Here is a 27,349-nt window from a genome sequence, read left to right on the forward strand (position 1 = left end):
GAAAACAAAATTTCTCTGTGAATTGAGTCAAGAGATGTTTTTTCCGCCTTACATAAGCCCTTCAAAACACATGGAAATCAAGTAAACAGGTGAGCAATATTCAAAGGAAATATGAAGATCATTCAAAAAATGTTTTCAACAACATCAGAAGTTATGTTTGATTTAATATACCAACCCAGGAACCTGTCTTCCTGTTAAGTATATTCTTTTCTGTATTGTATAGTGCTGCCTGCATCCCAGAGTCACTTTTATCTTTGTTTTTGAAAACAACGTGAATTCTATTTTTACTAAGAAGAAGGGCATGTTGAACTTTATTTCCTGAAAGGGAAGACTTTGATACAGCCTTTTATGTAATACTTACTCAAATATGGTGGTTTGTAAGGCGCTCGTGTATTAGACAGCAGTCCATCCAGCTCCTTCCTCTCCAGGGTGCTGTGAAGGGCCTTCTCTTTGCCGAAGGTGGAGAAGGACCTCTCCGCCCCGGGCTGGGCTTCTGGAGTTTCAAACACTTCAGTGTCTGGAACAGAGTCCATGCCAGGAACATGCAGATTGCTACGATAATCAGCAGCCTGGCGTCCATCAGAAGGGACAAAGGAGGGCATCCAGCACCGATCTGAGTGGCCAAGTGCTTTACATTCCTCGGTGCAGTTGGAGAAGAGATCCATACCTGTGAGCAGAAAACAGAGAAGCTACGGATGGAGGCTTCATCAACATGACCAGCTGCTTGTGTCTGTGCTCAGTCGCTCAGTCATGTCCGACTCGTTGTGACCCTATGAATTGTAGCCCACCAGGCTCCTCTGTCCGTGAGATTCTCCAGGCAAGAATACTGGAGTGGGCTGCCATACCCTCCTCCAGGGAATCGTCCTGGCTTAGAAGTGAAAAATTACAGGCAATGTAAAGAGTAATAGGTAAAGGTATCTTAACAGATTTTTCTTATGTTAAGAAAAATCTGACAGGCTCCTGACAGGAGCCCCAAATCGCTTTATATTATTTTGTTAAGGGTAGGACTCTTGGCAAACAGGGTTCTGAGATAGATGCTGAACTTGTCAGGATGTTGAGGGAAAATATTAACTCTAAATTATTTAAATACTTAGAAAATAGTGAGAATCAATATTAAGAAAAAGAAAATCTGTGAAATTTGTAACAGAAAAAATAAAACCCAAGTGGAAAGCCTTCATTACCTGTAATTTCTAATGATGATAAGTCATATTTTTTTCCTTAGAGACAAAAATGGAAGAAATATGGGAAGCGTGAGTGATGATATTTAGATAATAAGATCTAGACATGAAATAAAAAGTGAAATTCAACAGACACATGGCATACATATGGATACACCAATAAATAATAAGAATAAAACAAGAGTGGCCAAGAGCATGCTTTTTTAGGATCTTAGAAAATGACTTTCTACAAGTTATTTTTCAGTGACACTCTTGTAGTCCATATTACTACAAACTGCTTATCATTTACCACTTAGACAAGCCCAGAACAAATGGCTGTAATTAGTGAAACCAAGGTAACCAAGTGCAAGGTGAGTCAGCTGCAGACGCTATTGGCGAATACCTTATTACTTGTTCTATATTGGAAAACACTTGTCCCAGACAACACAGAAATGTTTGCTTACTGATCCTAGAACACCAAGATTTCAAATGACACCTTCAAGTTTCATTGTCTCCTGTATACTGACAAGAATATTAAACATGATATTTATGACCCAAGAAAGCTCACTCAGTCTCTTAAGCAAAATATCATTTTGGGGCACTACAGAATACTATCTGTTATTGAATTTGATAACTAGCATTATGTAAAAAAGTAAGCACACAAACAAAAATCACATTTTAATGTGTTTCTAGACAGAGCAATGCATTTATTAAATATGTTTAAAAATAGGATCAATTAGAAATAACCAAAGAGTGATTATTCTGTACATCAGAAACTCTCAAATGCATGAAATGCCTGGTGTGAAAAAACCAAGGATTATTTTTTTAATCAAGAGAGTGTAATGAAAACACTTGTTTGTTTCTTCTATAAATATTATGAGTGACTTGAGCTCTTGAGCAAGTTTTAGTTTGTAAAATCCTGACACACAATAATTTACTTTTTATATGCATATTTTAACAGCTCTTTATATAATACAAAGAAATAAATTTGTCATAATTACTAAGCCCCCAGATTATCCTCAAGTATTTTGGAGTTTAAAACAGTTAATTATGTAAATTGCTTAAACAAATAACACCAAACTTCTTATCATATATTAATCTCACGTTATAATGACTTTTTAAATTTTAAATTAAACTGTGTATAATGCTGGGGCTTTCCAGGTGGCTTATTGGTAAAGAATCTGCCTGCCAAGCAGGAGATGCAAGAGAGGGGAGTTTGATCCTTGCACTGAGATCTACTGGAGAAGGAAATGGCAACTCACTCCAGCTTTCTTGCCTGGGAAATCCCATGGGCAGAGGAGCCTGGCAGCCTACAGTGCATGGGGTCACACTGAGTCTGACAGGATTTAGTGACTCAACAGCAGCAGCAAGCATGTGTGACTAAATCTGACTTAGATTATAATAATCTATTGATAATTGTCATGCATAAACCCAGAACTAAATTACTGATCAGTGCATTATTGAGGAACATAAACGTGAGCTGAAGCTGGGATAAGGAATCAGACTAAGATCAGCAAGTGAAACAGGTCAACTATTTTCTAGACACCAGGGAAGTTATCTTATTCCTATAAGGAGATAGGTATTAGGAAAAAAAAAAAAAAAGAGGAAGGGAAGAAGAATATCCCTGATGCACACTGACACAGCAGGTAACTAGAAGCTATAGAACCAGAGAGATCTGTATGTTGATGTGCTGTACTCTAAACACTCCCTATTTATAGTGTGATAAGGAATAAAAGGTCTTTTTGATAGATGGAGGTACCATTAAAATTCAATTATGGGCAATTATTTTAAAAATAAATTTATATCATATTAAATTTGAAGTTGATGGAAAAATTCAAATATTAAGATAGAATTATATTACCAGATCCTGATAAAGATGGGTACTAATGTAAAATTTGGAATTAATACAATTTTTCATCACATAACTGATAAAACCCTTTCAAATACACCTCATGAGACCATTAATAGTATTTCACATCTTTTTGAGCACTGTATCCAAGGATTCTTATAATTCTGAATATGATAATCACACAGAAAAGTTTTAATGATCTAGTCTCTGCATTATCTTTAAGATATTTGAAGGTACTTTTATGAGATGTTAGAAGGTACTTTTATTAGAACTTGTTTTCATGGCTAGTTGATATTCAATTGTGCTAAATTTCTTCTCTTGAAGTATATGGTTTTCTGCCTCTTTGACTTATTAGACGCTAGTTAAAATTCCCTTAGATGATGAAATAAAGTTCTCCGACTTGAAAACCTGCACAAAAAAATTATCATGTGCATAACAAGAAAAGTGAGAAATATGATAAAGTTTTCTGTTGGATAAATAGTGTTACCTGCCTGGAAGGGGAACAACACTTGTACATAATGTTCCTCATAAATTTATGAGCTACTCCTTTTAAAGTGGGATCCCCACAGTGATAACACAGCTTTATGTAACTACAAGGACAGGGAAGATGGCACACCTTGTGCATGAGTATGTTTCACACGTTTTACCAACAAAACAAGTGTACTAATTTCTCATAAGGAAAATATCAGACGTAGAAACAATTTTTTTTAATCGCATAAAAAGTATATCAATAAATTTCAAATAAGTTTTAGAAATGTTCATTTACAAAAAATTTTTTTTTCCATTTCATATGTATAGTTTGAGAACCAAATAACTTGTGCCCATTACCTGGCCTCACCTTAGGGAGCCACTGAAAGATGAAAATGGCTTTATCTTTTTTCATATATCACTAGTCCCCATTAAGTATATTATTTTAATGACCAGACAAGCAGAGGCATGTTTAAGTTTTGTGGTGGTCAGTGACTGCACAAAGGACTGGAATGCCAAGTATTTCAGTACATGGGACATTTAAAAATGCGTGTCTTTCACACTGCTTTTGGAAATTTTTAACATCTCAGGTTGAAGGCCCAAGAGAAAATAACTTCAACATCATGTCATTTCTTTTCTCATTCAAATGCCCTTATTTTAGAACCTGTGAGACTTGTATAGCAGAAAAGTACAGGCCACACCTGAGTTATGAAGTTTTGGTCATTCTTAAGAAACATTTCAACATACAGATTTTATTTGCAATTTCTTGTAATTTATTTTTTTCCACTTCTTGGAAATGGTCTGTTCTACATGGCACGACAGCTGAAGTGATAGACTGCCTGTTATATAGAGATATATTTAGACAAATTTTAAAATACATCTTTTTACACTAGCAAGTAACTTGATCCCTTATAGTCAGAGGCTGTGATATTACCACTGAGAACAAACTGTGATTTCAAAAATGTAATTATAGTCAATTTGTTCTGTTTTCTGATGAATTCAATACAACAAAATTACATGGACCTTTCTCATGTAACAAGCCTTCAAAAAATGTATTTTTCCCCAAATATGATAAATTAGTTAAAAAAATCAACACACATATTTTTGAGGAAATTGTAAGTCTTCTTTTAATTATTTAATACTGGAGAAATTAGAGATATTAACAATAATCACCAAAATTTCTGTAGTTTTTGGTTTGGTTTGGGAGCAGAGATTTTACAACATAATTCATCTATGAAAAAATCAAAACATGCAGATCAAAATTTTCTCACTACTAACATATTTCAATATGTTTATATTTTTCTCCATTTTATCTTAATATTTGTTTTATATCTTTTTCAATTGTAAATGTCTTGGCATTACCTAGTTGTAGCTCATATTTTCAGCAGAAACCTTAGCAAAAAGCTTTTGCTTATTCAGACTATGGTATAAATTCACCTTATTTATAAAGCCAGAAGCTAATTGCCAATATCTAAATTCTTATTGGAGTTAAGAAAGGGAAATTTTTAACTTTATGATAGGCCGAAAATTCTTATTGATATCGCAGTAGTAGTACAATGGCTTAATTTATTTCATGATATATGTTTTTCTACTAGTATGAAAACACTGACAATATAAATCACTTTTTAAATTTAGTCAAGTTTTGACCATGTGTCATGTACAAGTCTCCTAATAATTAGTTAAGAAATAAACACATTTAGAAGCTAACCTGTCTTTTAAATAAACGAAAAATTTAGAAGAAGAGAAATTTGAAAAATTTCAGGTAAACTGTAACAAGTAACATTAACTTATGAGGGTTTTCTTCTTCAATATACATTTTAAGAAGGTCAATTACTAAAAATAAATTCAAATTTAATCTTAGTGTGCACATTGTGTACTTAATAAATGGGGTGGGGTGGAAACAACTACTTACAGCTAAATAGATCTCCTTAGATCTACCTCGGATAATACTAAAATGTTTAAGACTATACAGCTAAAAATGTTGTATCAGTATTTAAATCAGACAAAAAAATCTATCTTTTAATCTAATGGTATTATAAAATTGAACATATACTAGTTTTAAGTTCACTTTGGCTTTTTTTTTTTTTTTTTGCTATTTAAGCTGTGATTAATCAGTTTCTCCCCTTGTGATGGTTTATGCAAGCATTTACCACATCTCCTTGGACTTCTGCCATACCTAACCAATACATCAATAGTGTACTGAAAAAAACGGAAAGCACCTTGACAAGGCTATAGAAAGAAAGTACCACAGACCCGTGGTCAAGTTGAAGAATTCCACACATGGAGCCAGGTGCAGTGGAAAACTGAAAAAGCTTATGTGATTCTCTGTGCAGCTGCCTCCGTGTTTAAAGCCCTTCTGTGAACAAGATTGGTGACTGCAAATGGCTTAGAGAGGAGAAAAGCAAGTGGGGAGGAGGGAGAAAGAACAAAAAAGAAAACTGTTCATAGAAGAATAAATGGAAGGCATATCCAAATAAATAAATACAAATTAATTTTAACACGGAAAATGAAAATGGAAATAAATAAAGACTTAGGAAGCTTAAACAGGTGAAGAACTAAGCTAAACAGTGTATACTATGTAACATGAAATGAGGTATAAACTAGAGAATTCAGAATTCATATCTTTTCAGTGTTGTTTTCCCATGATAGTCTAACTTTCCCCTTTAAAACCTAAAGCTGAGTGGGATTTGCTTATTAGCTCAAAAGTTTTTCATATCCTAACACTGGAAACAGATTCGCTATAAAGAATATTCTCTAAATATTGCCAAATTGGAAGATCATCCTGGTTGGAAGATAATCCTTTATTTCCTGGTTGTATAAGGAAATAAAGCAGATGTACCTGTTTACCTGAGATAGGCTTAACTTTTAGGAAATTAGCTCTAGCTACTTGGTGTGAAGTTTATAGTACACAACAAAGAATGGACTGGAAAAAAGTCATTAAGTAAAGGCATCTTAATTCTCTGCATTTAGGGTTTTATACTTTAAAAGGTAAACAATGTAAAATCATTTTAACAATAAAACTAGATATATTAAATCTGACTGCAATTCAGCACACAAATGTGTAATTATTTCTTAATACAAGTGTGTTAATACAATTCAAAAACAGCTATCATTATGCCCAGTAGGTTGTGGCAACCCTATAAATGCTAATGAAATAGATCCACAGATTGTTAATTCTGTCATACTTTTACATGTTAAAAATCTAAAGACAGAAAAAAAGAATTTGCCATTTTAATAAGAAAAATGAAAACTACCCTGCTTTTAAACATGTTTTCCAAACACGATTTAGCATTTAACATTTTCAAATGTTTTGACATCTCAAATAATTTGTAAGTAATGTTACCAAAATGGCAACATTGAGTGCTTGCGAAATAAAAGAGCCGCTGGGAAGGCACATTGATAAGAACATATTCCCATCCATCTTCCAAATTTAGCACTTTTTGCAGATGTTTATTCCTTTCTCTTTCTTCAGTTAAGTTATTATGGCTCATTATGTCTGAGGAACTAAACTAATTGAAATGTTCATTGAGACTGGAGTGTTACAGAAAAAAAAAAAAGTAAGGGGGAGTGGGAAAGGAATAAAATACACCCACAAGGAAACATGCAGCCGGGGATTTTCTTTTTTTTAATGTTAAACATTTTGTTTCAAAAGCTTTAAAAGGCTGACTATGAAATCAGAAACTGAAAAAAGAATAGGAATGAGCAATTCCAAGCATACACCTTTTAAAAGATAACAATAAATCATATGTCATATATAGGCCAAAAATGAAAGGGACTTTGTACTCAAATATAAACTTCTGGCAAGATCTGGTTTGTTGTCGGGTTCCCAGACACTAAATAGATGCTCTGTTCACTTAGCGTGAAGGCCCGCAAGGGGCAGGGACCTCCGGGGATTCTTGGCAGTTCTCAAGTCTCATTAGGTCTGCATATTAATGACTTGCAGCAATATAAAGAGACCCTTGAGCAGTCTTTTAGCCCCCTCCTCTTGCCTGCGTTTCCCAAGGCCAAGGCAGCCTCAGACACACCACACATGAGCCAAGTGAGAGGCCTGCAGCCACCACTGCTGCCAGGCGACGGTGGGGCGGGTACTGCCCTTTGACACACTGCCTCAACACCTTTCAGAGGTCCATGGAGTGTGTTAAGGAATGAGTGCTCTCGAGGATCAACGTTACCTTGAAAATGAGAACCCTATCTCCCTATGGCTTAATCATTAACCAAAATAAACCTTAAAAGCTCAAGTGAATGAAGTTGAACCTCCAAACAGTCCAATGATGGGCGTTTTTTAGAAGTGACACAAGCTAGCCTGCCTTTGCATTGCTTTATGTGTCAGATAAACACAAAACTCAGTTGAAAGAGAAAAAGTTTAAAAAAAAATTCAAAAAGCATCCTTCATAACTGAAATGCAAATAAAGTAGAAAAAAAATCCAAACCTTGTGAAACTGTTTTCATTAAGGTACATATTTTATTTCTTTTCAGTGTCTTCTTTAATTATTAGTAACTAGAGTTATCAGGATTCTATAAAACTTAAAGGGGACATGTATACAGGAGAAAAGTAATGTAAAATAAAGTAAAACAAAGTAAAAAATATGTATCACATTGTAACTCCCATCAGGGAATACCTTCAAGCTTACAAGCAAATACACCCAGAAGTCAACTTTTGAACATGGATCCTGTTGAAAATATGAGGAATGCTTCAGAAAATGCACATTATCAAATGTTTACTAATGTCCTGAAGCCTAAGAACCCAGATTTGGAAATCCGGCTTTCAATCTACTCATGACTTTTAATCACCATTCCTTCTCTCATTCAATATTCAGTGGAATGTAAAATGCATTGCTCTGGAAATGAGAAAATTTGGATTTTGGTTTCCAGTCATCCACTTATCTTCTTGTGACCTTGTGCAGGTCAACCAATTTCATTCATCTTCTGTTATTTCATCCATAAGCAAGTCTAATAATAGCTTAATTGACTGAAGACTGGGGACTGGACCAGGTGAGAAATCTATGTCCTTTGTATGCAATATAATTCCCGGAAAGAACATGACATAAAAAAGAAAAGTTTCATGATCTCACGTATTCCACAATGAATTTCTAACTTTCATTCTCTAAAGGAACATTAGACTGTACTACATATCCCTTTGAGTATACAATTGTCAACATAGGATGACACCAGTTTTCTGTAGGTTTACTAACACTAAAAACTACCTATAACATCATCCTCTCAGGATTTATTTTTTAAAAAACCACTATAAAAGTCAGCATCGCCCTTTAATCACACTTACCAGCTGACTGGCCGCGGTTGGTGGCGTCATGATCACTATCTCCCTGTTCACTGTCTCCATGACCACTGTCCTTAGAGCTTACTATGTCGGCTTCCTGGAATGCAGAACTAGAAGTACAAAAATGTGAATATTAGAATAAAAAAGATTGAAGAAACACAGAAAACATTCTTCTGCCACCACATGGTCACCTATGGTGCTGCAGATGCTTATAGCTCTTGATTTCTGCTTAAAGCTAGTTTTTAAAACCTTAAGCCTAACTCTCCAACACTGAGCATCAGCAGTCAGTTTGAGCCCTTAAGACATGTAAAGTTCAATCATTATTCTATGATTGGAGCTAAGCATATGCTTATATCATTTTCATAGGACAGATATATATGTATATGTCTGGAATAGTTAGAAAGATTATCAGAAGCAGCGTAGGAGTGTAAACTGACAAAATATTCAAATATACTTAGTGGTTGTATATAAAAGAAACACACCAATATTTTTTAATTTATTGTCTAGAAAACCTAATACAATCAATATTTATGTCCTGTCCTAATTGGAAATATTTTATCATTTTCTATTTTGCTATTGAATAATATGCCTAATTCCTACTTTTAGTAGGTCGTAATTTGTCTATACACCAAGCTAGGAAAAAAAAGGAGTCCATACCTGTTAACTCGGCGAGGTCTGTCAACTAGATAGCTGAGCTCTGCTCGCTGGTGTTTAGTCTAGAAAAAAAATAAATAAATCAAGAGCATTCGAACGCTATGGGTTTAACTAACAGTCTGATTTTGAGGCTAGGAACTATTTCTAGCTTAAGGAATTGTGTACATTTTTAAGGAATTTCTAAGCTGTTCTAAGACCTCAGACTAGTTTTTATAAAGACTAGTGCTAGTAAAGACAAGAAGATATGCAGATTTTGCATATCTAGATTTACAGTAAAGGTTAAAAAAAAATACACAAAAGGCCAATTTTAAGTGTGTGTGTGTGTGTGTGTTTTAAGGAGAGAATGCAAAAAACCTCATAGCTGGCCCTCATAAACTACTGTCTCCAATAGTCAACCTAGATATACGCTGCAGTCTTTCTTTCAGTGGCCTAAAAAAGTGTTTAGGTGCATACTGGTTGACACAAGAAAAACAGCACGCTCAATAAGCAAAAAGGTTGGATATTTTATGGAATTATTTTGTTGTTTATTTTCAAAATGTGCTTAAGATACAAATGAGCTGTACAAATATTCATGAAAGTCAATGAATAATATCTAAGACTCAAAATAAATAAAATAACCTGCCAAAAAAAGGAGTTCATAATACCCGCTTCCCTCCTGGCCCCAATTCTTCCCCCTCCAAACACACTCTGCATTCTCCTCCCCGCCTCCACCACCCCACACACACCTTTTCCGGTCCAAACTTTCTTTTACAGAAATCAACTCTGTTCTCCCTCACCCTCCCTCCTTTCAACTTTGCCACTTCTCCATCTTAAAAAAGGAAATCGGAATTGACAAGCCAAATTCTTTGATAAAGAAAGCCAACAGCAGTGATTCATCAAAAACGATGGCAAGGTGATTATTAGCTAAAAGGAATATGTAAGACAAGAACTGTTGAAGCCTTTCCGTGAGTTTACGCTTACAGGGGTTTGTGCCAAAGCAACTTCATTCAAATTCACACTGTGTGGGCGTTGGGCTTCAAGAACGTCTGTAAATGCTGTCCAGAGTAGAATTGAAGGCTTTTTTTTGCAACCCGAGTTCAGAAAACAAGGATCTGATAACTCATTCACTAAAACATGCATTCGAGTTTAGACAACTGTGCAAAGTTAAACAATCTATAGCTTACTTTTACACGCGACTGAAGGCATCGATAAACAAAGCCAAACAATTAACTTTATTATGCTTGGGACAAATGCAAAGAGAAAAAAAGACCTTTGCCAGTGCCAGAAGGTCCCTCCCTGCATTTCCCTCTCCCCTCGGGCACTTTCTCCTTTACCCCCAGCTTTCTAAGAAGGGAAAGGACTGGGGTGGGGTAGGGTGGGGTGAGGGGGCTAGGATTTTAAAGGAAAGATGCCAGAGGGAAGAAGGAGGGTCCAAGGTGGCAAAGCACCAAAGGAGGGGAATGAAAATAAATGTGGAAGGGTGGAGCGCAGAAAATTAGGGACGACACGAAGTTTAAGTTACACAGGAAGGGGTGGGAGAGGCGGCTTTCCATTCCTGCCCCCACAAAGATACAAATAAGCTAATATCCTAAAAATAAATACACAGTGCACCAGAGATACAAGGGCCGGGCTAGAGGAGGCTTTCGGATGGAGGAGATGAGAGATGGTGGTCCTTTCGCTTCAGCCTTACCTCGTTGGACAAAATGCTTCCGTTGGAGATGATGTCGGGCTGCTGGTCTGTGTAACCGGTGACGATGGCCCCGCAGGGGTTGTGCTCAGTGTCCGTACTCCGCGATGGGCTGCAGGGCTTAAGGAACATCAGGTCGGTTTTGGCGGACTCGGGGGTCAGGCAGACCTGGTAGCAGTAATTCTGGTTGTGGTGATGGGAGCCAAAGCCCCCGGACTCCTCCACCGGCACCTGGGCCGGGTTACTGGGTACGTTGGAGCTTTGAACCAGCATGATGTCCGACTTGCTGAGTTTCTTCTTGCGCGCCCGGGCTTGGCGGCCACAGCAGGTCGACCCCCCGCTGCCACAGCAGCAGCAGAGGCAGCAGTCGCTGGCCAGACACGTGTAAATATTCAGCTTTTTCTCTTTCTGGCAACGCACGGCAAGCACGATCATGGCCAGAAGGAAGATGAAGGATACCGAGCCCAGCGCGATGATGAGGATAAGGGTGAGGTCCAGCGACGTCTCCCCGCCGCCGGAGCGGCTGGGGCGCTGGTGCTCTCCTGACCCCCCGCCCCCGCCCCCGCCCCCGCCCTGGGGCTCGACAGCGCCATCCACTAGCTGCACCACCAAGGTGGCGGTGGAGGACAGGGGAGGTTGCCCGTGGTCGCGCACCTCGATCACCAGTTCGTAAGGCCGCTGGGGGTCGCGCTTGGCTGGCACCCGGCGCGCTGTACGGAGCTCCCCGGTGCGCCAATCCATGCGGAAGAGGTTCATTTCGTTACCCCTCACAATGCTGTAGGTGAGCCGGGCGTTCTCGCCGTCATCTGCGTCCACCGCGGCCACGCGGGTCAGCAGGTAACCGGGCTCAGCCGAGCGGGGCAGCACCTCGCGCGCCGGAGTCCCGTTGCGCCCCGGAAGGGGGGCTACGATAGCAGGAGCGTTGTCGTTCTGATCCACGATGAGGATGTTGACCGTGGCGTTGCCAGCCAGTGCCTGGGGGCTACCGGCGTCCCGCGCTTCCACTTGGAAGCTGAAGTCCTTGAGCTGTTCATAGTCGAAGGAGCGCAGGGCATACAGGTAGCCGTTCTCGGAGTTGATGGACACGTAAGTGAAGACGCTCATGCCCTGGATCTGGCACTCCAGGATAGAGTAGGCTAGCTGGGCGTTGGCGCCCTCATCACGGTCTGTGGCGCTCACCGCGTAGATGTAGGCGCCTGGCACGTTGTTTTCGGTCACATACACGTCGTAGACCGGCTGGCTGAAGCGCGGTGCGTTGTCGTTCACATCTGACACTTGCACCTGGATGGACTTACTGGTGGAGAGTGCAGGCTCGCCCCGGTCGCGAGCCACCACGGTCAGGGTGTAGGAGTCCCCCGCCTCTCGGTCCAGAGGGGCCTCGGTCACGATGGTATAGTAGTTCTTGAAGGAAGACTTGAGGCGGAACGGCACATCCCCCAGCAGCTCGCACTGCACCTGCCCATTCTCCTCTGAGTCGCGGTCGGTTACACTGAACAAGGCCACCACCGTGCCGGGCGCCGCGCCCTCGCTCACCGCCTCCTTCACGGTGCTGAAGCTGATCTCCGGCGCGTTGTCGTTAGCATCCAGCACCCTCACTATCACCTTGCAGTGCGCAGGCACGGCGTTGGGGCCCAGGTCCTTGGCTTGAACGTACACTTGGTACACCGGGCTCTCTTCGTAGTCCAGCTCGCCGCTCACCTCCAACCGCCCGGTGCGAGGGGAGAGTCCGAAGAGCTCGCGTGCCCGGGGCGAAATGTGGCTGCTGAAGGAGTACACGACCTCTCCATTCTGGCCCTCATCTGGGTCTGTGGCGTTAAGCTGGATCACGAGCGTACCAGGCGGCGAGTTCTCTGGTAGGGACACAGTGTAGACGGGTTGGTCGAAGGCGGGCACATTGTCGTTTGAGTCCAGCACTCGGATGGTGAGTAGGGCCGTGCCGGTGCGCTGCTGCTGGGGGAGCAGGCCCCCTCCCCCGCCGCCGCCTCCTCCTCCTTCTCCGCCTCCCCCTCCTCCCCCGTCCACCGCGGTCAGCACGTAGCGGTGCACCGCTTGCTGCTCTCGGTCCAGAGGCTTCTCCAGCACCAGCTCGGCGAATCGGTTGCCATCCCCCTGGGTCTGCACGTCCAGGGAGAAGTAGCTGTTGGGGGTGATCTCGTAGTCGCGCAAGGAGTTGGTACCCACGTCTGGGTCGAATGCGCTCTCCAAGGGGAAGCGGGTGCCCGGCGTGGCGCTCTCAGAGATCTCTACGGTCAGGTCCGGCTCCGGGAAGGAGGGGGGATTGTCGTTGATGTCCAGCACCTCGATCTCCACCCGGAACAGCTCCAAGGGGTTCTCCAGGAAGACCTCCAGGTGCAGGACGCAGGAGGGGCTCTGCTTGCAGATTTGCTCGCGGTCAATTTTCTCATTCACGTACAACACCCCGGTCTCCAGGTTGAGGTCCAAGTAAGGGGTCCGAGAGTTGGGAGCCGTTTGAAAGCCGCGAGCCGAAAGTTTTGTAATGTCCAAGCCCAGATCTTCAGCGATATTCCCCACGAAAGTGCCATGTTCCTGCTCCTCCTGCACCGTGTAGTGAAGCTGGGAAAAGACTCCTTCCACCATCCAGAGCAAGGCAAAGAATAATAGCACAATCATCTCCAAAGGGAAAGGAAGCAGCTTCCCGCAGCCAGTCAGCCACCCAATCACCTCCCCCACCACCACGGAAAAAAAAAAAAAAATCTCAAATAAAAAATACAAATAAAAGTGCGCTATGTGGGGGGGGGGGGCTCCTGTGGCTTTCTGTCCTTACAAATCTTATTTCTTTTGCTTCATTTTAGGGTTTCCCCCAATTCAACCTCATTTTTTAATCTTAGATCAGGAAGGGTGACAGGCGTCCCCTTTCCTCATCTGTAATCTTCCCACTGACCAATTAATAAAATAATAATACAATAGTCAGCGTCCTTTATTCCGACAGTCTTGGCGCAACGCGGCGCTGGCAAATCCCAAGGAGGAAATTTCGGTATTTCAAGACTGTCCTCGGTTTGTCTTCTCGCTGATGGGAGGAGAAGAAGGAGGAGGAAAAGGAGAAGGAGGAGGAGGAAGATGAAGAGGAAGAGGAGAAGGAAGAGGAGATGCTGTTGGCACCGCTGAACATGCCTCTTACTGTCAACGGCTGGCAAATGCAAAACGGCTTAAAAACAGCGAGGGAATTTTGTGCCGGAAAAGCATAGAATGGCTCTGCAGCATAAAACTTTCATTCTCTTCATTTCTCCGGATGGATGTTCTTGGCATTTTTTCCTCTTTCGCTCTATTTGTCTGTTTTGGCTGTCATAGTCTTGCCTCTCTCTGTCCTCATCTCCACCGTCGTTTGCCTCTCAGTAACTGTGAGGAGCAGTTTCTTTTTTGCTGTTTCTTCCCAAGCCTCTTCTTTCCTCTAACCTGTCTCTCTGCTTTTCAGTTCTTCCCTCCTCCTCCTGCCTCAGCCCTAAGCCTGCGATCTCGGCTGGCAGTTTCTGAGCTCCGAGCGCTCCGCTTCTCTGTTTTTGCGCAGCGCCCTCATTCTGCCAACCAATCGCCAAGGAGCACCACCCACCGAGTCAGAGCTAATTGGACAAACTGGCCGTCAAGAAGGCGCGTCACGCAGTAACCGGGCCGGGCGCGATGCAACCCGCGTCTGAGCTGCCGGGGTGAGTGTGAGTGTGAGAGCGAGAATAGCCCGGCAGGTCCCGAGGTGCTAGCTGGGGACTCTGCCGCGGAAAGTTCCCAGTCCCCAGCCGCAGGTAACAGAGAGGGAATAGAGAGGTTTCCCTGTTTGCATCAGCAAATGCGAAAACATAATAGCAGCAGCGGTATCCTCTCCCAGGAGCGGGGTTTCCAATGACGCTAACATTCTTTTTCCTTTAAGGTGTTTTCCTTGCTGCTGATCGTGAAAATAAGTCACCGAGAAAAACAGGAAAAAGTTGCAGAGGGGCCACTAATTGGCTGGGGTTACCAATTTAAGGGACCCTGGCGGAGATTAGCAGGACATTTTAAAACAGATATGGCGTAGGCTGTGTCAAACTAAGTGTTGAAGGTCTGAAGGGGCTGTGGGGAAAAGGGGTTAGACAGCTGGAGTGTGGAGGGGAGGTGGGTCCCAAACAGCCAGGGATGCAAGCCCAGGGATGAACGCTGGCGGCTCCTATAGACGTGCAGACGCTTTATACTCGCCTCTTCCCTTCCTAAACGTACATCCACAGTATCTTACCAAAAAATTAATTCGCTTAGGGACCTGGTTTGAGCTGTGAGCCCTTTGATCAACGACTGAGGAGTTTCATTTGAGCTCTGCTTTCCAGCCCGCCAGCCTAGCGCTGACTCTCTGGCCTCGGGCACGGAGCTCTGCCGTTCGCTGCAAGGCGCCTCGAATATCCCTGCGCCTCCCCCTGCCAAGTGCGACGCAGCGGCGGCGCGCACAGGCTTTTTTCTGCTTTTTCTGACAATTGGCGATCTCCCCCTCCTCCCTACACTAGACCCGAGCACCGATTCTTGCCCAGCCTGGAGCAAGACCGCAGGATGAGGGCAGAGGGACGGCTGTGAACGCGTGTGGGGGCGGGGTTGAGGGTAGGTGCGTGGGCTGGGGCCGTGCACACGCGGGGCCCCAGTGTGTGTGAGGCTGCGAGTATCTGCGAACGCGCTTGCACATCCATCCACGGCGCTCGCATCCATCCTGCCTGGTTCCGCTCACCGCTCTGTATAAGCCCCAACGGAGCATCCCTCCAACACCTCCGGGGCCCCGAAGGATGCGCTTGAGGAGCTCCGAGTGCTCACTCTCGGCGAAGCGCCGGGGCAAAGCGGCGCGTAAACGCACCCAGTTCTTGTGAAGTTAAAATACAGCGCGAACTCTTCAATGCTAGAGTAGATTCAATGTTAATTCTCCAAAAAAGATTTTTAAAAGCGTAATTGTGTATTAATTAATGGGCTGTAGGGGGTTGTTTATTCAACCAATGCAGCCCTTGTTCAGTTGCCTTCTTATGCTACAAGATAGAAAGATCCCTTGGGGCTTCCTGGTAATGAATGACCTGGGAGTAACACCGCCACAACCTGCGGGGAAAAGGAGAGTCATTTACCCGATCCTGAGGTATGTTGTCATTCCCTCCTGGCAGGGAATTAAGAAGGGCGAGTGGCCATGGCCGGGAATATAGACTGAGGCTTGCCTCTGCGAGTCCCGTGAGTGCCTGTCTTGCGGCTCTAGGCCCCCCGCCCCCATTGGCTCTTTCATGGAGATAGGTCCAGCCTTTGAGCGGTTGGAAGGAAAGGATGCCAGCAAAAATGGCTAATCCTTTTCCAGCTGCAGTAAACTGACGATTGGCCAAAGCCAAGAGAAAACCGCCGCAGTTAAAATGATTTTAGCGTCACGTCTGCAGCTGAGAATGGAGCGTCAGTTTTTAAAAGGACCTGTGGATCAATGAAAAGGAGATTATAGTGTATCTGAATATTAATAATGGCATTGCATCTGTACTTTCTCCCCCTCCCCTTCCTGATTTTTCCTTAGATCTGCAGGATTGAAATGAAATGTTTTGAGGTCTTCAAGCTGACTCATCAGAATAATCCTGGAACATTTTTAAAATGACGGTAATTTTCTAATATTTCATTTGTACGTACGGAAACACTTGTGTGTGCGCGCGTGTTTGCGTGTGAGAAGCATGCGGCTGAATGACAATGCAGATCCAGAAACTGTTTGCGGGAGGGGGATTGTGTTCTCAAAACGTAGATGAAGTTTGAGCAGACTTTGGACGTTCGCTTAGAGCCAGAGAGCTTCCAGAGGTGGAGATGAGAACGTGGAGAGATGGCCAGATTTGCCTGTAAATAATCACTACAGCCACTGTAATAGTTGAGCTGCATTTTTTTTTTTTTTGATAGCAGTTGTGTTTGAAAGGGAAACTCTCTCCACAAACGTGGGTTACAGGCGTCTCCTAGCGGCGAAAGCGGCACAGGACAAGCCAGAGAATTTTGCTTTGGGGCTCTGGTTCGGCTGGGCCGGCCTGTTGGGGGCTCTGCAGGATTTCTTGGGTCGCAGAGGCTAGGATCCGCGCCGGCAAAGCCGGCCGAGGTCCTCTAGAGGTCTCGCCTCTGTGACTTCTAGTCTCCGAGACGCCCTGGAATCGGCGGGGTGACGATGGGGTCTTCCTCTTGTGAGAACAAGCACGAGCCCTCGGTCCCTTCTACGTCGCTCCAGCCAAGGGTAATTGCAAGAGCATGTTGCCCCCGGCCACGATTCAGACATCTGCCTCGTTACCCTGGAACCATTAAACAGCCCCACCCCATCACCCAAGGAACAAAACAACACTTTAAATCTATCTTTAAAAACTGCCTTCTTAAAACCCGTGTACTTTCTTCCTTGCTGTGTCAATGGAGCAGATTTCCCCCTTTGCTTTTTCACTCGGCGGACCCCAGAATTTAGTGAGGCCGTGATTACATAAATAACAGCCCGGGTGGTGGGACTGACAATCTGTTTGAAGTACAGAATATCTTATATGCAGCGTCCTTCACCCCCTCCCCCCTCATAACTGAAACCGGCGGGGAGAAGCAATCTTTAACATAACCCTCCTCCCTCCCCACGTCCCCTGCAGGAGCGCCAACTCTCCGGGCCAACGCAAACTGTATCCTAAAACAGATAGGGGAAAGCAGCTATTACTATTATTTGGAGGGTTGGTTATCAAAATCAGTCTTAATAGAAGTCCTTGTTGGTGTGTGAATGATAAACCATCCTCGTTAATTTCATTGTCCTCTAAGGGCAGCAGGCGAGGGTGGGCGCTAAGAATCTCACAGTCACGTTTTCTGTACACAGTAGTTACAAACTTTGAAACTAACTAACGGGGCTGCTTTCCTCCCTGCCCTTTTCAGGGAAAGGCGGAAGGGAAACAAGTTTGTTAACTATCATTTGGATGAATGAGTGTTTGCAGTGATTTAACTTGACTTGAAAGCAATTTGTTTCTAAATCCTCTTATTATTGCAGTGTGCCCAGAGCTTTGAGAGAATTTTTTTAAAGAAATAGAAGAAATAAAATTTAAATTGTCAATAAGGAGTCTTTCAAATGCCAAACCCCTGCCAGGGTTGAGCTGGGTGGTTCACTGCACTTATTACTCCCAGCAAGCACAGTGCAGAGAGCAAACGCAAAGGACCTGGACTGTATGGAGCTCTTATGGGTAACCATGAAATCGGTTTATTTGTAGCAGTGTAACCTAACTTCAGAGGTGTGAAGGCAAGGCTTTGGAACCAATGCCATACTGTTTGTTTTGGTTCATTCCAGGAGAGTCAGTGTTGATGAGAGTTGGCTGGAAAAGATTTATAGCATATACATGCTATATGTTATAAGCATTCAGGTAACTCTTTAGTTACTGTGTTCTAATGCTTTGAACCCAATGGAGACCAAACCAACCTGTTTGGGGGGCTGAGAATACTAGCTATTAAGTGTTACTTGATATTCAATGTAGAAACGTTTTCTCCATTTTGTTTAACCTTGTTAATATTGATGTGGCTTCACATTTCAGTGTCTTTTCAGTTATCAGACAGGGCCAGCATTTTGTTAAACTCTAAACAGTGAATTAAAAGCACTGATGAGCTGAAGCAGCCCTTTAATGCAAAATGACAAATTGCACTTAAGCAATACATGAACAAGAAAATGATTTATGGATTTTTTACAATAGTCTGAGCAAATGAAAGCAACATGAATTATATATCCTAATGCTCAAAATATCGTTTTCTAATAATACTGTTTCAGTTCAGATGCTACACTCTTATCCTTTCTCTAAGAGGTATTGATCAGTAAGAAGTCCAGGAGTATTTTAAAATCAGGCAATAGTGTTTGATACTGTTTCCAAATATATTTCCTGAGTATGGGGTGGGTGATCAACATTGAGTACACGCACATACTTGTCAGCTCCTTCACATACTGTGTCCTTTAGTGAAAAATAGGTAATCCTTTGGAAACTTATGCTTTGCTCCACACCTTCTTTCAGAATGTAAATAAAGAGATCTGATATGGAATGACAATCTTTATTACATCATGACCTCTTTTTCTGAAAATCAAAATGCATTACCTCATCTTATCCTTCTATAAAAAATTGCCTTAGATATTGAAAAATCTGATTTCTTCAAAATGTCTCATCTCTTTATATTGGTTTATCCTGTTGTTTATTTTTAAATTTTTCTTAGTGTCCTTAAGACACACCTGAGTTAGTATAAGTGTCATGTGCCTTAGTTTGGGGGGCATTAAGTAGACAAGATAGATTTATTGTTGTCTTAAATTACAGAAAAATACTCAATCAGATAGAATTTGGTGGGATGCCTATATGAAAAAGAAAATTAGTTACTTCTGTGTTATGATGAGTGACTACTCCTAGCATTTTTTTAACCATTTGTGGCTCATATAAGTATTTTGGGGTATGTGTAGAAGTTTAAGTGAAGACATTATCTTTGCTGTATTACATAGTCAATCATAGGAAATGAGTTTCCTCTAGAGTCACATTATTAAGCTTTATCTTAATTATCCAGGTTTATTTATTTTTTTAAAAGGAAAAGAAAAAACTTGAATCCCAGCCTCTGCTTTTGACAGCATTAATAATTACTCTTACTGAAGATTACTGAAATCAATGATGTGATTAGGTTTGTAAATAAAACTATAAGACATCACATTTTAAAAAACCAGCTAACAGGGATGATACGTGGGTTTTACTTACTGATGGGGCCCAGAGGTAGAAATGAAGCTTTGAACATTAAGGATGATATAGAACAATTTCAAAAATTTAATTGCAAGCCCTGATTAAGTTTATATGAGTAGGAGAAAAGATGTCTAGAATTCTGTTTTCTTCCCCAGTGAGTTTGCTTCTTTCTTGACACTGATACAGTCAGCAAAATACTAGTGTTTGCCTGGCAAGTATAAATTGTTTTCATCAAGGGGAAGCCCCTTGATTTTTATGAATACAGAATGAGATTACTCAAATTGTGATTAGGGTTACAAGTCATAGCATTCTTTTCTAAAGGATTTGAAAATGTTACTGGAGACAGCACCACAGAGACACTATCACATGTAGAGTGAGAATTACATTGGTAATTAGAATTATAATAGTAAACAGACCAAATAGTAGAACAGATATTTCAGTTTAAGAAAAATATCTTTCTCAGTTTGACTGGTTACTATAATTCGTTCTATAAGAAACCTGATTTCCATGATGTCTTATTTAAATAGGCTTGTCTATGCAATACTGTAAAATGCTTTATTTGATTGCAATTTCTTGTTTTTTTTTTTTTTTTTTAGGTCAAAGTGGTTTTTAAACAGCCAGTATATGTCAAGCATTCTTAGATAAGTTGTAGTATTTTCACCCATGTCTACAAGTAATATCATCCCAACATTATAGATAAATGATACTCAGGATGTTCAGCATTTAAGTAACTCAGCAAATTAGTACAAAATTTAAATCCAGGCCTTCTGATGCTCTCAGGTTGAGGCTCCACTATGATGTTCCTCTGGTCTATCTGATTGGATTTACTTTGGAGGTAAAACAAAAAATGAATTAATTTACAGATTAAAGATGGAGTTCAATCTTTGAAGTTCACCTTTAATCCAGATTTTGTAAAATAGAAGTACTGATTTTAGACCAGTCAAAATGGCTAGTACTTCACTGAGTTGAGCCAAGGAGGAGTTCATAAACATATTTGAGGAGGCTTTTATTTTTTATTTTTTGAGATTTATTAGGAGACCAAAACTTGAATACATTTTCTTACAAGTGAGGTTATGAAGCATCCATCTCTTTCTCACATTTGAAGTGTGTGGCATGGGAATCATGGTTTTTAGTGACTGAAAATAGAAACTGATAATACAACCATGACCAAAAGGAAGGCACTTCTAGTTCATCCATTCCTGAAACATATACTAAGTTGATCAATGGTCCCAGAAGGCTTGTTCACTTAGTTTATTAGAGATTGTTAAAAGCTAGGAAGAACTAAGACATGTACCCATTTTACACAGCGCAAATATTCTTTTTTTTTGTATGTATTTCTGAGTTGATCTTTAAAAGGGAAAGAGTGTTTTGTTAAGCAAAATTTCAACCATCATTTTCATACTAATTTCTTCAATGTTACTCCAAAAAGATTGTTTAAATTTGAAATTTCTGAAAATCAAACAATGGAATTTATTTGATAATCTGTGCCTGCAGGAAATGAAAGGAAATGACTTAAAAACAATTTTAAATATAGGAAGAAATCACCAAGGGAAGAAGATGATGGAATCTTATTTACTTACTGTAAGTATAAAATATGTATTACTATTTTGGTAATAAGTACTGATAGAAGAAAAATACTGTATTTCTTTTAGAAGTGTGCCCAATAACTCAGAGTATGTGTAATGTAGGCCCTCTAAGGAAGGTTCTATATGTTACTTATTTCTGAAGGCACCTAACTGTGGTGGGTGATGATACAGTAAATTATGAAGAATTAAACCAAATTGGGCTTAAATCCCTGCTTCTGCAAATATCTGAACTTGGTCAAATTACTTAACTCCTTTGAAACATTATCAAAGTGTGTTAAACATCTTAAACATCTGTTAAAATATGACAAAAATTGACCTTATTGAGTCATTGTGAGGCTTAAATTGAAATGATATATGTAAAACTCTTAGCCCATAGTAGACTTTTAATAAATGTTAAATAATATTATAGCAAGATGTTTTGAATGAGATAGTCCTTAAATATTTATTGAGAATAATTAATATTGATTTTCTTGGTGTTTTTTTTTCTTCATGAAATCCATACTAAAGTATTTACTTTGAGGACAATTTTGCATTGTCCTTGTTTTGCAGGATATTATAATTTTAAAGAGAACACAAATCATAAGTGAAGAAGATCAAACTAGCTAAATGTTAATTAAACATCAAAATATAAAAGTCAATGAGCTTCTCTTCATAATCATGTTGTTTTATTTTAACACTTTAATTTTCTTCTAGATAAGTTTAAATTTTCGATATGTTTTAGTTTATATGATAAAACGTGTAGATTCAGAAAATCATTTAAATGAAAACATGGTGTTTCATTATAAAATACTGTTGTTTTAATTCTATAATTATCAACATTTTAGGATTGTGTGAAAGTGTTTGTTGCTCAGTCGTGTCTGACTCTTTGTGACCCCAGGCTCCTCTGTCCATGGGATTTTCCAGGCAAGAATATTGGAGTGGGTTGCTATACCCTTCTGCAGGGAATCAACCAGACTGAGGGATCCAACCCATGTCTCCTGCATTGTGGGCAGATTCTTTACTGTCTGAGCCACCAGAAAGTTCACATTTTAGGATTAAAAAACTCTTATTTGATATAGTCACTATTTTCCCTCTAATTCCTTAATACAGTATATACTACTATAGTCATGTGAGCGACTGAACTGAACTGATTTTATGTCAATGGGTACAAAAATTCTCCAGATTAAAAACAAATTGCTAAAAATCACTTAAGATAGAATGAATTTATTAGAATGACCAATTTTGAGCCTCAAGCCTTTCTCTTTATCATTCTCCTCTTTTGCTATATCTGTGTCTAACATTGCTGTTATTAGTATTCTCCTTAGTAACTCATTATACTTTTAGAAAACAAAAACGCATTGGTGCTGGTGTGATAGGAGCAGAGCCATACAAATACTTAAAGAATAGAAAATAAATGTAAATCATGGATATATTTCTCCAGGATTCATCATCAATTTTATAAAGAATGCATATAAAATGTTTAGATACATTCATTAAATGGCATAAAAATACATTTAAACATCTAATGACTATGAATGCTGAGTGCATGGAAAATATAGAAAAGACTAGAATAAAAACAATTAAGCAAAGATTTCTAGAAAAGGGCAGTTTGTGTTATGATTTTAAAGGCAACAGTACTATACAGATAAGCAGAAAAAACATTTCTAAAGCAGGTGAGAAGGACTTGCACAGTAAAGAAGTGAAAATAGTGATAGCAAAAAGCTTTTCTATGGAGATCATAAAAACAGCAAATTGAGCTTTTCAATTACAGGCCAACATCCTGACTTTGGACCCAGTTACTTACATCTATGATGCCAGTTCAGTTCAGTCGCTCAGTCATGTCTGACTCTTTGCGACCCCATGAATCTCAAGGCAGCTTCAATTTTGCTTCATTGGATTTATTCCTCTTTATCCCCACCCACAAGAATTTGGCCAAATTTAAGGTCAGCAGGGTTGGGTGAGAGCCTCATTTAGCTTTCACACCTGAGTAATGCTTTTGGTATGGATTAGGCTAATAGCCAGTGCTCAGCCTTAGAATTATAATAAAACCTAATATTATTGCTTATTCATTAGCATATATATTTGAGAATCCTGGCTGCTGCTTGTAATTTAATAGTGACGTGATGATGGCTGCTTTTCTCAAAATACTGTAAAAACCTTGTCTGGTTAGACTACTTAACCAAGTATCTAATTTAACAAAAACGTATTTTTATTCTGCTAAGCGAATAAGGGAGAAATGCGTTGCATAAGCCCAAGGAACCTAACAAACATTCGGCTGAACGGTCCCACTTTTGATAGTGTTGTTGGCTGCATTACCAATGCTTAATAAAGATGTGCTGACTAAATGAATGAATGCTTGACCTTTTAACTTTCCACTTTATTCATCTTTAAAATATATCTAAGATGTTATACTCAATTCCACAGGCTATATTCTTAATCATCTGTATTTGAGAAAGGTCTTTGAAGTGGGTTATTTCAGAAGAAACCCAAATTAAAATGGAAAATTCACTGTACAAGTGTGTTCAAAACACTTGATCTCTCATTTACAGCTCATGAAATGCATTCCTTCTCTCTCAGAACTGCTACTACTCAAAAGTGACATTATCAACTTATAATGTTCTTTGTTTTCTAGTTTTCATCTTATTTTGTATATACTATGTTGACTGTATAACTATGACTAGAATAAGTACAATGGCTAGTATTCTGAATTGTTTTATTGTTTTTATAAGGTCAGAATGGCAAGCTAAGAAGCAGTCCCCCAGGATTAGAATGTTAAGATGTTAAAAGTAAATATGACTGAGATAGGAGGACATTTGCTGCCATAGGTAGAATCAGGAGATATTATAATTTATAAATGTTTCGGGGTTAAGTTTAAAAGAAAGGTTGATTGACTTGCTAGATTCAAAGCAATGAATATCCTGAATTTTAAGTCAGAGGGGACACTGTCTTGCTTTTAGCTTCTGTTCTTCAAGTCTCCTGAAATGAAGAGATGTCAGTTCCAAAAAGAACTGTTGATTACCATAGTATGTGTATTTTTTCCTTTTCTTATTCCCCAGTTTCCTTTTTCATAACTGACAGACCTGTATTGTTTGTGGCTTAGATATGATGGACTTTAGAAACAATTCTGTAATTAGGTCATAATTATTTTATACATGAAGGATTAAGAATAATCTGAGAGGTTTTTCACAGGCTAATAAAACCAGGATTAGCTGACCAGAATGAAAGGGTTTAAGTGTAAATATAAAGTACACACACATAAGAAAGAAAAAGGGCAGAGTAGATACAACTGTATTTTTCCATGTAAGAAAATATAAAAATGTATCAGTGAAACAGGATGGATCAGAGTTGGAGGATACTATATGTTTGCTTGATTTACAATGGAAAAGTTCCATGTCTGTGATGAACGGAAAGATTGACTTTTTCATCTTACGCAATATACAAAAATGAACTCCGGGTGGATTTGAGCATTAATTCAAATATAAAACCACGGAATAACTAGATCTACAGTAGTATCTATCAGCCTGAATAATGAAGTAAACTGAGTCAAGCTTGAAGTACCAGAAATTGAGTTCATTCCAGAACAGCAGAAGAATTACAATTGGGAAATGCCAACTGCACCAACCCAGGCTCAAGTCTGTAGAGGGTCCGCAGCGGGAGCCCAGCCGCAGTTCAAGCGGTAAGTTCTTTGGCTTGAGCAGGATTGATGGCAGCTGTTCATTGGTCAGTTTCTGTCTTATGTAAATCACGCATTTACAGGAAATCAGTGTCGCAGTACCCAAGTTTGGTTTTCCTGAGGGAAGTTAGTGAGGTTATCCTTTTCATACCGCTTTTTCATTTAGAATTGAAAACCACCCTTCACATATAGAGGATTTACATCCCTCCAGTTACGTTTCTTGTAAGTGTTTAATGTCCTGTTGTCCAAATTTATTCCAGAAAGCAGAAGAGAAAACAAAACAAAACAAAAGAAAACCTCAATATCTAAGGGACAGCAGAAACAGGAAGCGCTTCTAGAGCAGAGCTGTCATCCTTTCCTGGAAGCTGCTGCTCAGTAGCCTGTCTCCAGCGAAACTGCTAATGGTGACAACACAGGCAGATTCTGGAAGGGGAACTCAAGGATTCACAGGTCAGACATGTCTGTTAACAGCATGGTGAGTCCCTTTTGACGTTGGAAAGAGAAGGAATTAGGACTGTTAAATTTTATATATATTCTTCACTAGCTGGATTAAAAAAAATCCCAGGTTTTGATACTGAGGTTCTAGAAACTCTAGGAAGAGGCTTCTTCCAGTTGTGTGCTCAATCGTGTTTGACTCTGCGACAACATGGACTGTAGCCCACCAGGCTCCTCTGTCCATGGGATTCTCCAGACAGGAATACTTAAGTGGGTTGCCATTTCCTTCTCCAGGGGGTCTTCCCAATCCAGAAATCCAGGGATCTAACTGGTGTCTCCTGTGTCTTCTGCATTGGCAGGCAGATACTTACCACTAGGCCACCTGGGAAGCCCTCTTTCAGTTGGAGAATCCTTAAATAATGACCTGTTTTTCAGATTCCTAATGGAGAGTCCTTTTGGAATGCTGGGAATGCTTCTAACATGCATAGATCCTTTTGACAATTTCTTCTGATAGAAGAAACTAAGTTACTGGTTGTTGTATGGTTATTTCTTACTGAATTCACATTCGTATTTTTCTAAAAGTTTCTGTTTCTTCATTTATTTGTATTTTAGTGTATTATTCCTTGTCAGATTAACTATATTTCTTCTGTCAATAGAACTGAAATAATCTAAGACTGTGTTTATCTTGGAAAGGCAGGAATGAGTAGATATCATCCTAGAACATATGATTTATATGATTTACTTATTTTAAAGATCTATTGTTCTTTACCATGATTCTTTTTAATAACACTTATGAAATAAGCTCTATTGAGATGGGAAATTTTAATTACAATTTAAAAATAAAGCCCCCTCTAAAAACCTGCTCTTCTTCCTCCTTAAGTGAGTAGTTTGGATTTAGCTGGCATTCTCATAACTATGCAATGTTTTTGTGTTTAAAATAAGGATATACATGCATGGGAACATAATATCTGATTCATAGATGGAAATTGTAATAGGAATTCCTCTTTTTATTTCTATGCTCTTAAATTTTACCCACATATGAAGATGAGTTTTAGATGTAAAGACAGAAATGTTATTATTGTTAGAGTTTTATTTCAACTGTAATAATTAAGAATAAAATGGATAGAGAAAAAAGGCTATGGCATTTAAGGACATTATTTTAATATGGTGCTGTCTTAAATTGCTGATGGTCACAGAGTCACTGCAGAATTTTTCTTGTGTTCAAGAGCATTTGTGCATTTCCTTCTTTTATTTGAGAGAAATGTGTTATAGTTTGGTGAATTATAGGTGGCAGTATACACAGCTAAATTCCATGTTTTATTGCAGGTATATAGAAGATATTTCAGTTGGTTATCAAATTTATTTTTTAGCTTTTTGTCTCTTTAGCCCCATTTTAAACCCCTCCTTCCTTTTTTTTGTCACTATAAGAGCATGAAATAAACTCCATTAGATTAAAAAAAAGTGTTTTAAGTATCAGGTTTATTCTGAAACATTTTTAAGAAGTTTATTTTTAATGTTATCAAATAAAGATATACTAGAAAGAGTATAATATTCACCTAGCAGTTGATTTAATATTAAAATCAGAATTTTAATGCTGAAAGGATTTTTCAGAATTATATATCAAACCAAAGACAGAGAAATTTTTATTGTCTCTTTACATTTTCTGTAATAAAAGTTATAGGCAAATACGATTTGATTGCTAAGTTGTAAAAATGCAATACTTTCTTGATTTACTGTCCTGAGGTGGGATAGCTATCTTTGAGCATGTTAAGTACACAATTGCTATTCTTTATGCCTGCTATCCACTCTAAATGCATTATATTCATGAGAACAATAATACAATTATGAATGATGTAGCAAAACAGAATAAGCTTAAATTGATGATCTATAGCCATACTGTGGCACCTCATGGAGAATAAGAAAGTTAGCTGT

At 39.7% G+C, this 27,349-nt stretch overlaps 1 protein-coding gene and 1 long non-coding RNA gene across 4 annotated transcripts in view; one reads left to right on the plus strand and one right to left on the minus strand.

The window, feature by feature from the left end:
- The window catches only part of PCDH10 (protocadherin 10), a 44,452-nt gene extending 28,528 nt beyond the window's left edge, over positions 1-15,924 (minus strand). For both annotated transcript variants that reach the window (XM_086346716.1, XM_086346715.1), the window contains exons 1-4: positions 11,076-15,924; positions 9,410-9,468; positions 8,756-8,862; positions 362-667 (exon numbers count right to left, since the gene is read on the minus strand). In XM_086346716.1, coding sequence (XP_086202842.1) covers positions 362-667; positions 8,756-8,862; positions 9,410-9,468; positions 11,076-13,703 — 3,100 coding nt within the window. In that variant the 5' untranslated portion in view covers positions 13,704-15,924. The remainder of the gene's footprint in view (positions 1-361; positions 668-8,755; positions 8,863-9,409; positions 9,469-11,075) is intronic.
- A 133-nt stretch (positions 15,925-16,057) lies between these two features.
- Positions 16,058-26,862, plus strand: LOC147355124 (uncharacterized). Of its 2 annotated transcripts, XR_015144219.1 has the most exons (5): positions 16,058-16,161; positions 16,576-16,655; positions 18,334-18,406; positions 21,239-21,325; positions 25,243-26,862. It is a non-coding gene; the product is annotated as an uncharacterized LOC147355124 (long non-coding RNA). The 2 variants fall into 2 exon arrangements; XR_015144218.1 differs by lacking the exon at positions 18,334-18,406.
- The last annotated feature ends 487 nt before the right edge of the window (positions 26,863-27,349 follow it).

The sequence above is a fragment of the Bos grunniens genome, chromosome 17 (assembly GCF_055505025.1).
Source record: "Bos grunniens cultivar Pamir isolate PY7600 chromosome 17, Bosgru_T2T1.0, whole genome shotgun sequence".
NCBI classification, from domain to species: Eukaryota; Metazoa; Chordata; class Mammalia; order Artiodactyla; family Bovidae; genus Bos; species Bos grunniens.